This window comes from Crassostrea angulata, chromosome 3 (genome assembly GCF_025612915.1).
Source record: "Crassostrea angulata isolate pt1a10 chromosome 3, ASM2561291v2, whole genome shotgun sequence".
Lineage (NCBI taxonomy): Eukaryota > Metazoa > Mollusca > Bivalvia > Ostreida > Ostreidae > Magallana > Magallana angulata.
Genome location: NC_069113.1, coordinates 18,900,532 through 18,914,002, shown reverse-complemented (window position 1 = coordinate 18,914,002; position 13,471 = coordinate 18,900,532). Strand labels below are relative to the sequence as shown.

The 13,471-nt window shown below is 30.9% G+C and overlaps 1 protein-coding gene across 1 annotated transcript; it reads right to left on the bottom strand.

The window, feature by feature from the left end:
- Positions 1 to 3,500: 3,500 nt before the first annotated feature.
- On the bottom strand, positions 3,501 to 5,193 carry LOC128177752 (uncharacterized). Its single transcript, XM_052844594.1, has 3 exons — positions 5,107 to 5,193; positions 3,790 to 4,292; positions 3,501 to 3,599 (listed from the first exon to the last, which is right to left on the bottom strand). The coding sequence occupies exons 2-3, from the start codon at positions 4,285 to 4,287 to the stop codon at positions 3,588 to 3,590; spliced, it is 510 nt and encodes a 169-aa protein (XP_052700554.1). The 5' UTR covers positions 4,288 to 4,292; positions 5,107 to 5,193; the 3' UTR covers positions 3,501 to 3,587.
- Positions 5,194 to 13,471: the final 8,278 nt, after the last annotated feature.

Genomic DNA, 13,471 nt, shown 5'->3' with positions numbered 1-13,471 from the left:
AATGGTTCTCTTTTCTAAACATTCCCACGATGCATATTGCCGTTTTAATTTCGTTTTTCCCAAAAGGAATTATTTTTATTTACCTTGAATATTTCTAACTTTGAAAGGAGGCCGATTCTGCTGGTTTAAATAGGAGAAAGTCTACAATTTTCTAAGATAATTTGTTTGTATGGAAAATTATTTGATACTGTAATAACAAAAAAATCGGACAAAGCAGCTTAAAAGGCAGATAGTATGACTTTCTCTCATATACATATTCCACTGCTTTAATTGTCCAACCATATTATGCTAACCCACTGTATTAAAAGAATTAGGATAAATTATAGCTAGAAAAAAGTGCCTCACGAGAAACTGACATATGGAAACAGCTCTGTTATATTATGTATAAAATTTTCTGGGGAAAAAGAGTTGAAAGTAAAGGCCGCACATGAACATGGTGCTTACTTTTGAACGCCAATCGACTAAGGATAGTCAATTTTTTTTTCATATCAATAACTAGCACAGACATATTAAGCCTTCGAATTTGGAGCCCCATCTTCATTATCATTTTCATGTTAATATGTATTTTCATCCAGCGACAGATAAATGTGCAAAACATGGTGTTTCATGGCATGTTATCGATCTGATCATACACAAATTCAAATTTTAGTGAAAAGTTTATTAGGAAAAAAATCAAGATTCATGTATCAATATGTGTGATTTTTAATTACTAACAAGCATTTTGGCCTGTCTTTTTGTTACAACTAAATTGATATTGTTATATTTCAACATTTTCCACAAAAAAAAAACTAGCTTAAAATTGACATAGATTACGCTTATTGGCACCGATTGTTAGCCGTTATTGGCCGTTTTATATTATATATATAAAAAATACTGAAAATAGTGTTAAAAATAAAGATTTAAAAAAATAAAAATGTCTTGAAACTTGATAATATAGGATAGGATGTGTCTAGTTTATTTCCTTCGTAAGAATTTGACATTTTTTTAAAACACTCCCAGTGAATAATTATGTAGGTGGTTCGTTTTCACCTGTCCTCCGACGACATAAATGCTAGTTCTAACTGTTTGATTAGTGTTACAAACTATGTAAAAAGAACTTAGGAAAATCGGTACCTGAATGTCAAGCGAACGTTTACATTGTTGAAAAAAGGGACATTCTCTTTTCCTCAACCTAAGATTAACGGTGATGAAAAAGTACATTAACAAACCGCCTACCATCTAAAAAATCCCAAAAGCAAAATACAACACCCCTGCAAATGTGTTCGGAATGTTTTCTTTATCGTTGCTAAGTGTAATTGTAATATATCCAGAGGTGCTCGAACTTTAATGAATAAAATGTTGTTTATTTTTTCATTTATGTTTTCTATATTTTATCCAACCACTGTGACTTTTTTTTTCTGGAATTATATATATATATATATATATATATATATATATATATATATATATATATATATATATATATATATATATATATAAAAGAATTGGCTTTTCCTATAATGTAACATGCTGATCAACAATAATGATAATTTACGTGCCTTTAGAGCCTTTTACCGTTTAATATTGATAAATATTCACATCATTTGATGCTAATATAAAAAAATAGAATACTTATTCAGTGTTAAATAAGGACTATGAAGGTAGTAATCATTGTATAAAAATACATATTGTGCATGTCTTGGTAAATGAGACTGATTCGCCCTTTAAAAATTGGAGGTCTGTAGAAACTCACGTTTGTAATGTGAATGAATTTGCTGGTGCGTTCACTGTTCACTTTGCGCTCCGTTTGCGCTCTACGTTCGCCTATCTTTCATCGTTCATTAGCGTTCACCGAATTCCGATCAGCGTGCGCTCACTGTTTGCTCAGAATGCGCTCATCGTAGGCTCAGAGTGCGATCACCGTGCACTCACCGTTCAACTGGGAAAGTAGAACGTTTTAGAGACTGTAATCACTGTAAAAAAATGGCTACAGATATGTGACAAAGCACACAAAGCTCTATTATTATCTATTATTTTAAAAAAAACCCACTTTCAAATAATATTTGTAAGTGAAATATGTTTGTTATTCTTATATTAAGTTTTCCATTTAATGATATTTATACAAAACATGATCTCTGTAATTGAAATATGAACAAATGGTAGCCTGAACACATTTTATAGTTATGGACCATAACTTCAATATTTGGAAATATCAAATAAGATTTTCTGTTTGAAAAGTAAGGTTAGACTGATTTCTAGAAGATTTTTGGAGAAAAAAAAGCGCTATGGATTCATAACAGTTGTTGAAGATAGCTCTAGCAATGCATCGAACGAAAAAGAATCTAAAATGCATCTAAACTTTTAGCTCCCAAACTGGTCTGTGCACTAAACCCTGTATTTCAAGATTTAAAACCATTAAAACTTATTCATCTTTTTAAAAAAAGTATGTACTTTGTTAAGTGGCTGATTTAATACAATCCAAATAGTACGATAATTTATGTCATTATTGTATGGATAATTAAACAGGTAATTAAATATTTGTTAAGTAAATAACATTATTTGCCTACACTGAATTACTAGAAACAAATATCAGAATCTAAAGATTTATGAAATCAATCCTTCCATTATTTCTATGCGTCATCAGGAAATACTTTCCTTGTTTTTGTCGCTACACAAGATGATATAACTGTTCTGAATTCTACCTTGAACCATACCTAATCTAAACCAGTTTATCTGTAAGAATGACATTATTTTTGATTATCTACACAGAATTGTGTACGTGTTAATTGATGGTTTGACAGATAATGTAATTTTTTTTTTATTACAAATAATTGATTAGCTTATTTTTAGCTTATTTTTTCGAATCGTTATTTTTTTCACTTGTAACTGTGGTTCTTACTCTCTGGCGTTCTATCCTATATGAATAATATCGGATTTCAAAAGAACAAAGGGAAATAAACGCAAGGTGTCGAATCAGGATGCTAAATAAAAGTTCCGATCATCGTGTTTCAGTCAAACACATAATGTTCAAACTGGTAACGACAAAGCCAATTCTTAAATGTATGTAAAACTGAGTACTCTTTTCTCAAGAACGTCAATCCAGTGATACTTCCCTGTCGCTAGCATCAACTAATGGTGGACAAGCTTCAAAATAAGATCACGTCAAGTTATGATTGCTCCTCTTTGATCTGTTTAACCCCTTACTTACATTTCATTATCAATTCACTTTCTGATGACGATTGTTTAAAAAAAACCTCTGTTACTCAAGTGCACCAAATCCAACGTGTCCCACTGACGTTAGCATTAGCATTTGGATGCTTGGAGTCCAGCAGGCGGTAAGTTTTATAAATTTATCATTATCAGATTGCTTAATGTGGCTTAAATTCTTACTGACGAGAACTGTGTGTAAATAGGATTTAGAAATCGATATTCAAATTCTCAGTTTCAACCCTGCATTATGTTCTCCTGTTGGCAGTTTTAAAAAGCGAACTTGTTTTCTTTTCTCAAACAAAATACAACACTTTTTATGTGAGTAACAATGTTAAACAATTTATTCCAAACAAACATAACACTCCCATACCAAGATCACTCGTGTACTAAAGCGTCGTCTAATATTTCTTCTGAAATCGGAAAAAAAATACAATTTAGATATACAGTGTATTATATTTATCAAATATCAAATCATATCGTGATATTAAACTTTGAATAAAATAAAAAGGCTCTTTTAAAATTCTAAAACATTTGAAAAGACCCCAAAACCCAACCCTTTTTCAAACAATAACATAAAATGAAAATGAAAACAAGACTTACTCCTCTTCGGTTTCCATGTCCATAAACCGGTGGAGAAACGTGTCCAATTGGTCCCAAACTTCCTACTGGTCCCAAACCTACTGGGGCGATACCTCCGACAGGTCTAAGTCCACCAGCTGGGCCACCGGCAAAAAGGTGCCCTCCATGACCTGCAAGATGACTTGGGACTACGTTTGCACTGACTCTGCCGTCGTGGTGGGCGGTGGCGGTGGCTACGTTACGACCGTCGTTAACGTGGATGGACTTTCCATGGTGAGTTAGGGACTTTGTGATGTGACCGCCGGATCCTGAGAGCCTTCTTCCGCCATTTAAACCGTTAAAAAGGAGACTGTTTTGGAGTCCTCCAGCGGACCCGATGAAGGGGTTTCTGTAAACATGGCCGTGCCCGTGAACTGGTCCATGCACTGGTCTATGCACTGGTCCGTGATGTCCGTAGTTATTTTTGGGGATAGCAGCCACACAGGCTACCAACAGAACGGCTAAACAGTATTGCATCATTTTACCTGAAAAATTAAATGATCCATTCATATTTTCCATAGAGCTTCAAATATTTTTCACGATTTAATAAAGAAGACAGCAACTCAAAATCAACAGTGCCAAATATTCATTTTTTTAAAGTTTTCTTTGAATAGGAATTGATAATACGAGCAACTTAACAAATCTAAACTACCGGAATCAATTTAAAGTTAATATACAAATTCCAATTTGAATAAGTATATATTCAACTTGTTCAAAGCAGTTCAGCGTTTCCTAAAGTTATCAGCAAATTCAATTGATTATGGGGTTGTTGGAAACGAAGTTTTTACTATAAAGGCACTACACTTATTTTTCCATTACACCCATCACATAGTCTGCTTCAAGAGGCACCTACATTTATTTTATTCAATTTAAGAAGTATTTTGTTCGAGTATAAATATAAATGCAATTTTATACATACTGTTATTGCAGCAACAAAACGCTTTGTCTAAATAATAAAACAATAATGTAATCTTGACCCTTTCTTCCCAAACCGATATCAGAATAATTGTTTTTATTTCTCTCTATTTTTTTTTCTTTTTGATTTGTATCCTTTCTGTAGTCTGACATGTATAAAGGTAAAAAGCTATAATAGACTATGCTTGCTGCCTAATCCAATTCAATATTATTGAATTATATATTGTTTAGATAAATAAAGGGATAGAATGTTCATAAAAGGTCTTAAGTTTGTAAAATTTAAGCTACTTAAGTGTTCGATGCTGTTAAATTTCCCTTAAAATTTTCATTTTTTTATTCATTTTAAAATAAACAAAGAAATAATAAACTTTCAAGACTTCTTACCTTTGAAAACAGTTTAAATTGCCAACCCCAAAATTTGTTTGGTGACAGGTCCTTCATTAACGGGCATTTTATACCTAATAAGTGTTGTTACGTCATGCGATTAGGTTCAGTTGATTGGGTGTCTACCAAAAATAGACTGATTCAGCAAAGCAAACCATTTCCTCATGTAGATTCTCTTCTTTGTGGTTCGGTTCAAATGTCTATTTTTGACAATCAATAAATTTAGTAAAATATATACCATGCGTCATGTATAAATAATAAGGATCTCTATTCTTTGTTTAAGATTATAATATTTTGTCAGTTATACGTACGTTCAGTTGAATATGTAGTTTTGTGTTAAACATTGCGTTCTGTGTTATGTTTTGGTATGAAAAATTGATAAATATCTGTTAAGCAATAATCTTAGATTTCCCTGGTGCATAATTGTTGAACGTTGTTTTCTACTGAATCAAATTTCAATATTTATCAAAATGTACTCTCGTATTAATTTTAATGATTTCATACCTAAAGAGTCATGTCTAATATTAGAAATGAAATATGATGTAATATTTCAAATATGATCCATTAAATTTAATGGAAAAGTTATTGGGGTCTCATTTAATATGTTTTCAAAATGAAACATTAATTAACACAATTAAAAGAGAATAATTTGCCAATACGCTTTCCTTCTACAAATATCCTTGCTTTAATAGCCTAAATTTAAACACAACTACAAGATAATGACAGGAGAATATCATAAATTATTTAGTGTATGTTAAAAAGAACATCCGTCTGTTTAAAGTGTTAATTTTAGATAATGGGGTTTTCATTATTCTGTCAATTCTAAAAAGTTGTTTAAATTATCATGGGAAATCATTGAGGCATGGATAATTTTCATAACCAGCAAATCTATGATTTGTTATCAATATTCTCTCATGTTTTCGTATCTAAAGATCTGTCATTTTTCCATATTTGATTTTTCATCTCTAGTGTTTTTTAGTATTCTTGATTAATGAACAAACAAATATACTTGAAACGATTTCTTTTATTCAGGTCTAGTTTACTAGGTAAATGTGGTTTCGTTTCCCCCATTGTGTTCATGTTGAGTAAGTGAAGCAAAACTAATTAAGTCATACAAGGAAAGCGTAATGATGTGACAATTACGAACACTACTTTGGAGAGAAAACCATCGGGGCTTATCGAAAAAATCCCCATGATAGCTGTCCTTTGTTTTAAAGGATGGTGCTTTGTTTTATGTCAAACAAGTTCATATTATGCATCTTTAGATATTAACTACATCGTCAAAGTGTAATGTGTAGAATAATTATAAAGTTTATAATTCTTGGAGTTTTTCTCTACTTAAAGATAACATCTAAAGGTATTTTTAGTTAGACCTGTTATTAAAACAAACCCTTCTTTGAATCAAATACTTCATACTAATTATACTTTAATTAAGGTATAAATATGAAATGGCCTCACAAACACGACGGTGTATGTATCTCACAAACACGACTGTACGTATCTCACAAACAGGACAGTGTACATATCTCACAAACACGACAGTGTAAGTATCTCTCAAACAAGACATTGTACATATACATATCTCACCTCATTTCAAGTTCTAATAATTGTGAAAACGTAAATGCAATGAGGCAAGCATATTTTTTTCTTATTCATTTAATTATAATTTATTTTGTGTGTGTGGAGAGAGAGAGAGAGAGAGAGAGAGAGTTTTTATTCTTACAGCTGTGCAATTTCGGTACGTGTACACTTCAAGAAACTACACTCAATTTATATTTGTTTGTGTTTCTTAATGTAAGTCACTAGTCCTATCAAATGTATGTTAATTTTTAAACTGTTGTTTTGGAGTCATTCAAATATCTTTTAGCACACCTGATTTCAAAGAGACGAGCTAGTCATTTTTATCGCATAAATTTCGAGGATTTGACATATGTACATCCTTTGGTTGTCGATACATAAAAATGCTGCATTATTTATAACGTAATGATAGTTGGACAGAAAAAAGGCTACTTAATTTAAGCCCAGATGCTTCGATAAAAAAAAAACCACCTATAATGTATATATACTACTGGAATGCGATGTTTAGAAAAATTTTCCACTGCATGCGTTCTTTACACTTTAATATACTTTTGTCTTTCTTTTTGCTATTGATTATGTTTTTCCTATAATTTATTTTTTTAACCTAAAGTATCCCTACGTAAAGTTAGATAAAGAGCATTCGTTTTGTTGTTTTTGATATTTTCAAAATATAAAACAAAATATTCAAACTTGTGCAGCAATTTATATTTTATTTAGAATTAGTTGTTATAAATCATAGGTCTCGTATATATTTTCCCCTGAATAATCTCGCCGGAGCGGACTACGAATACGAAATTAGCTTTGTTCCTTTATTAACATTGTTCCTTTTTTCTATTATTCGAGGGCAAAAACAACATGACTTCCTATTGAAGTATTGCTGCAAAAATAATTCAACTTCTTTTAACTGACTCTGAATATTGATACGCAGAAACAAAATGATTTCCCGTTCATCTACTGCAGCAAACATAAATTATTTTCTTTAAATGACATCTGATTGAAAATTCAGAAATTTATTTTGTGGCTAAATTTAAACCAAATGCTCTCTATAGACAATTATAGGTCCAAATGATGTTGATTTAAACCTTTGAGGGTTAATGAACTTAATTTTGAGTATGATATATGCTGAACTGAAGACCTATTAATTGCAATGCAACGTGAGAGGGTTTATGATAAATGTAAGACAGGAAATCGCTTATCATTTATACATAACAACAGATAGGGACAAGAAATAGATTATTATATCACTGTACTCCTAGCATGCAATGAAAGTTATATTTTAGTTGATTGCGTGTGTAACTATAAACTTTTTTTTAAAGAAAACAGCATTTTATTGTAAAACTTGGGACTATTGTGCCGCTCTTTCTTATGACCGATGGAATAAGGCAATCATTTCTACAGTCCCAGCATTTCCGACAAACCTCAAATTCCTAATCTAGGATGGGGGGAGCATATTCATTTATTCTAATATCAACTTTGATATCATGTACGTTTCTTTCATTACATCTAATGAGAGGTATCCAGAATTCTCCCCTTCTCCGTTGCTACATGTCTGCCTGGGAGCTGACGATTTTTTTCTCCGCAAATACTGTTTGAAAAGTATCCACTTATTTTAATAAACTGCACAAAGTTAAATTTCTTCACTTTGATTATTGGCCATAAATATATTAAAATGTCTTTGGCTAGAGAGTATATAAAAGCCGTGCATAATTATTCTTAATTTTTATCACTTCTTTCTGGAAAATAATCTACAGAAAATTCAAAAAGTTGAATAAACTGTATGTATGTACCTTTTTTACATTACCTGCACATGTTTTCTCTATATTGCAGATTAAAGAAGGAAAAATGGTTATGTTTGTAACTTTATTTTCTATGACAAAGTTTACTATGAAAAAGCGCGTGCTTATGTATTACTTGAATGACAAAAGAATCAATTGTTTACACTCAAAGAATGTACTGAAATATATATAAATAAATGTATATTTTTGTAAATGTACACAAATTATAATTACTGGTTTTATACCTTTTGTATTAATGTACATGTATAATTTTCCCTGTCGAAATGCTTAATGGTTTGTTCTTGCATAAGTCCCACAAATTCTATCTGCATGAACTAATATGAAAAATTAGATGTTCCAAAGTTACCTTCGAACTACAACGTAAGAATTGTCCAATTTTGATCTTGATGTTCCTGACTTTTTTCCAAGGTCATATCTTAGTAAAGTTTTATGTGCCTTGATTATAAAAGGTGTTGATGCACATTCACTTTTAATCTTAATGATGCACTTTCAATTTTTTTTTCAAAAATATGTTAACTTGGTCCTAAATTTAACGAATTTTGAACAAAAATTTACAAATGCTTTGATTTTGTGCTAAATGTTGCTTTGAATTTTTTTTAGTGCAGAGCAACAGAGTTGCCTTTTTGAAATGCCATGAAATTTCTAACTTTTTAGTCAATTGAAGGAGATTAGCTCGTCATTAAGACTTGTGAATGAGTGAATGATCTTCATTTATTCCTGTTCGATCAGGAAAACTGTTTTTTAATGGTTTTTTGATGACATTTTATTCATAGTGGTAACAATGAAAGGACAAGCCGCAAAGTGTTTGAAGCTCGAAATCACTTTCTCCCAATATTATTTATATTTTGAATCATATGAACATTTAAATTACTGCAGATATGTAAATTTGGGATTTATCAATCTGAAATGGCGTATTTCAATCACTTAAATCTTATTGCTAGTGCTTTCAAAATATCATTCTTCTTATTCATTAACTGTTAAATTTGAAAAGCAGCCAAAAAATTATCCAAGGTATAAAAATATTCTGACATGAATGTATAGATAACACATAAAACCAAACATTTTTAGAAATGATTTGATGGTCACAATTTCTACCAAAAATGAGTACATTCTGCCTTTTTTAACGTTAACAATGTTATAGGTTGGATGCTTTTAAATGTTCGACAGCAACTTTTAGAGTAAGCTGTCGAGCTACTAGTGGAAAAATTTCACAATTCATATTTTATAATCTCGGATTGCGTTATGTTTTTATCAAATACATTGATGATAGAAAATGCCACATCTTTGACAAAATTTTGAGCTAAAGCACTTGAAACTGTTTCATTGTATTTAAAATTTCAATTTTAATTAATGACGTGATATGTATTGTTTCTTGCATTCAGCGATTGGATGTGTTTTTCTGAGCTATCATACGCCAAGCTTATTTGATAAAATCGAACGCAGTGACACAAACGAGTTGGGTTCTTGTTTATAGGACATGCAGGTGACTTTAAAAAAATTACTTCATATACATTCTGTGTTTGATGGATCGATTATTGAAATTCCCTGTCCTTGTTTAAACTTCTGATGACGCCCAATTCATCATTTATTAGCTTTTAATTTGCAACAGGAAAACTAAACATTGAATAAGCGTTGCTGCATATTTGGGGTCATCTATGTCGTGAGGTGTCACTAACTCAAAGATGAAGAGAGCCATTGTACTGGATGATTTGCACATTTTAATGCAATGTGTGCAACCCCTTTGAGTACTTTTACATAATTCAAAAAACCAATATTACATTTATACTAAAAGACACTAGCAAAGAACTGTTTCCTTTAGAAATCTATCAATTTGAAATATATATGGACAGCAGGTTTCATTTAAACAAAGGTGACAGAAACTTCCCAGCATATAAATAGGTTTAATGAATAATTAACATGAATAATTTTGAATTACTTGGGAGTTATTTTCTAGGCACCGTTTGAATATCTTCTTATGTAAAAAAAAATCTTGATATCAATAATTTGAATTTTGTTTATATCAAACAAATAATTTTTGTAAAAAATACAGTTTTATATAAGATTTTCTGGCATTAAAAGGGCTTTCTGATGTAAAAAAAAGAAAAGAAAAGATTTTTTGTTGAACTCATCAAAACGGCGCCTGAGATACATACTTTATCTGTACTTATTGGATTTGTTTTTCTGCATAATGTACATAATTTACCTGTTTTAAAAATCAACTAATGCCCAAAAATTCTAGATTTCGATGCGTAACACATTTTGTAGTCTAGATGTATGAATTACAAAATTTACATTTAAATCTTTCCAATGGTCCCGAAAAAGATATGATCGAATCCCATTATAAACAATTCATTTTTGTTTTACATTGTTACGAAAATAATTCAGGGGAAAATCTATGAATTTAAATACTCTTTTCATTAATAGGTTCAATTCATTTTTAAAAACCACTGTCATACATTGTAGGCCCATTTTCATGGGTGTAAGAAACAATCATATAAAATCATAATGAAAAAATATTGACAACGAGAGAACGGAAGGGGGATTTGCGGCCATCTTTTATATTTGAGGATAAGAATGTAAACATTTATTGAACTGGCTTGTTTCTGCTCGATACTGACCAAAACTGTTGCCTTAAAATATAAAAGCACCGAATATGAGATTCTAAATGTTGTTTTGTATGCAAATTATGCATTCAAGAACAGGACAATTCCTTTTTAATCACGTAAAAATAGTGTCAAACTGCGCAGCTAATTTTGAAGATAGAAAAATATGAAGGGGGTTCATTGGTGTCCTCTTTACAACCATCTGTTGAGAAAAAGGTTGAATTTTGCACATAAATACAAAACTTTGCCTCAAAATAGGGCACTCTATTTTTTTATCTGGGAACTATTTTTAGAACAAGAAAATTCCAGGCTTAAAACTCCCATGCCTATGGAGGCACATTGACGTTATATTTTCATCAATAAAAATAAATCTCAATTCAAAACAATCTGGACTGAATGTGACAGAAATCTCTATACATATTCCAATTGTATTGTTTTAGTTAAAAGAGTATAAAGTAAGTTAAATTCTTTTTAGAAGTAGGAGAGGGTCCAAAAAATTAAGCGCTTAAAGAAAATTTATACATATATTTTTCAATGAAAGTATTACTCTAATGCACCTTCATAAACACAGACAAAAATATCTCGTGCCAAATTATGGTTTTTAAGACCCATTTTTAGAATAGGGTACTCTCTTTTGAGACAAAGTTTCAGCTTAAATAAGCAAGCTTGACGTTCTTCTCAACAAATGGTTGTAGAGTGGACACTAATTATTTCCTTTCATATTTTTTCATATTCTTAAATCCTTAATTTAAGTCTGTAGCTGCGCAGTTCGTAGTGATTTAAAAATGCATTGTTCTGCCCTTGTATGCACAATTTGCATACAAAACAACATGTATGTTGAACGTCATATTTATTGCTTTTGTATCTTTTGACAATAGTTTTAGAAAGTTTTGGACAGAAACAAACCAGTTTAAGAAATGTTTACATTTTTCTTCCCAAATGTACAAGATGGCCACACATCCCCCTTAAGATAAGGTAAACTGGCCTCTGGCTCGCCCGAGCTACAAAAGGAATTCGAGACCTTTAGGAGGAAGTGCGGTCATCTTGTATAAATGAGGACCAAAAATCTTAACATTTCTATAACTATCTTGATTAATATGCCCTCTTTTGAGACAAAGCTACAGCATAAATGTGCAAGAATCAACCTTGTTCTCAACAAATGGTCGTTAAATGGACATCAATGGCTCCCCTTCAGTTTATTTTAAATTTTTGAATCTTTAAATCAAGTCTTCAGTTGCGTAGTATAAGAAAAAGAGTATTATTTTGTACATCTATGTGCAATTTGCATCCAAAACAATCAACATGTAAAATCTCATATTTATTGCTTTTTTGTCTTTCGACAACAGTTTTGGGCATAAACAAGCCAGCTCAAGATCTAGAAATGTTAACATTTTTGGTCCACACATGTACATGACGGCGGACATCCCCTTTTACTAAATCAAAGGGACCAAGTTTTGTTTGTTAACTGATATTAATGTAAAACGCCAAATATAGATAAAAGTCAAATTTATTCAATGGGAAAATAAAGAAAGAAATATTTAATAATAAAGAAACTATAAATTGAAAAACTATGAAAAGAATCTAAGATTCATCTTCTAAACTTTAAATGTCATGCCTCAATTGTCAAATAGACAATTTTCGATTCTTTTATCTATAAGTTGTTGGACAAAATTCATGACTTTGTGAAATATTACTCAAACGTTGACATAAGAAAAAAAAAAAAACCTGTAAAATGCAAAATACATAACAATACGTCAATTCTATTATAATTTATTTCAATATAAAAAGTGAATGAATTGGTTAATTGATTAAAATTATCAATCATGCATTTTAATTTGATTCATTAACACACTACTTGAAATGTGGTTAGCAGCATGACGATGAGTTATTATAAATATTCATGGAATCATTCTGTAGCCAATCGTTTCACTTCATACAAAATAAATGCGATATAAATATCTCCCGAAGAATTTTCTGCAAAATTGTTTGTTTGCACTAGGACGTCATGAAGGCTCTATAAGTTTGTATCGCTCATCTCGATCTAAAAATATTTATTTTCGAAGAACTGTTCTGTATTTTCATTTCTTGAGGCTAAAATATTCATTAAATTAAAGAAATATTCAATGGACATATAGTGTTTGTTGTTTCATGGGTAGGTGTAGGACCTCACGAATTACATTTATACGACCTCGGCTCAAGATTATATAGATAATTACAAGCATGTACTTGTAGTTAATACTTCTTTTGTATAGAAGCAAATTAAAAGCTAGCATATCTGAAATAAATTACGAAAATATTACATTTAAATGAGTTATATCATATCTACGAAAGCCCATAAGTCCCATTCCAGATCGAAATTTGAAATAGGTTTACGGGATTCGAGATATC

Bases quoted from the DNA above. Each gene is read 5' to 3' on its own strand.
- LOC128177752 (XM_052844594.1), bottom strand. From the start codon at position 4,287: ATGATGCAATACTGTTTAGCCGTTCTGTTGGTAGCCTGTGTGGCTGCT.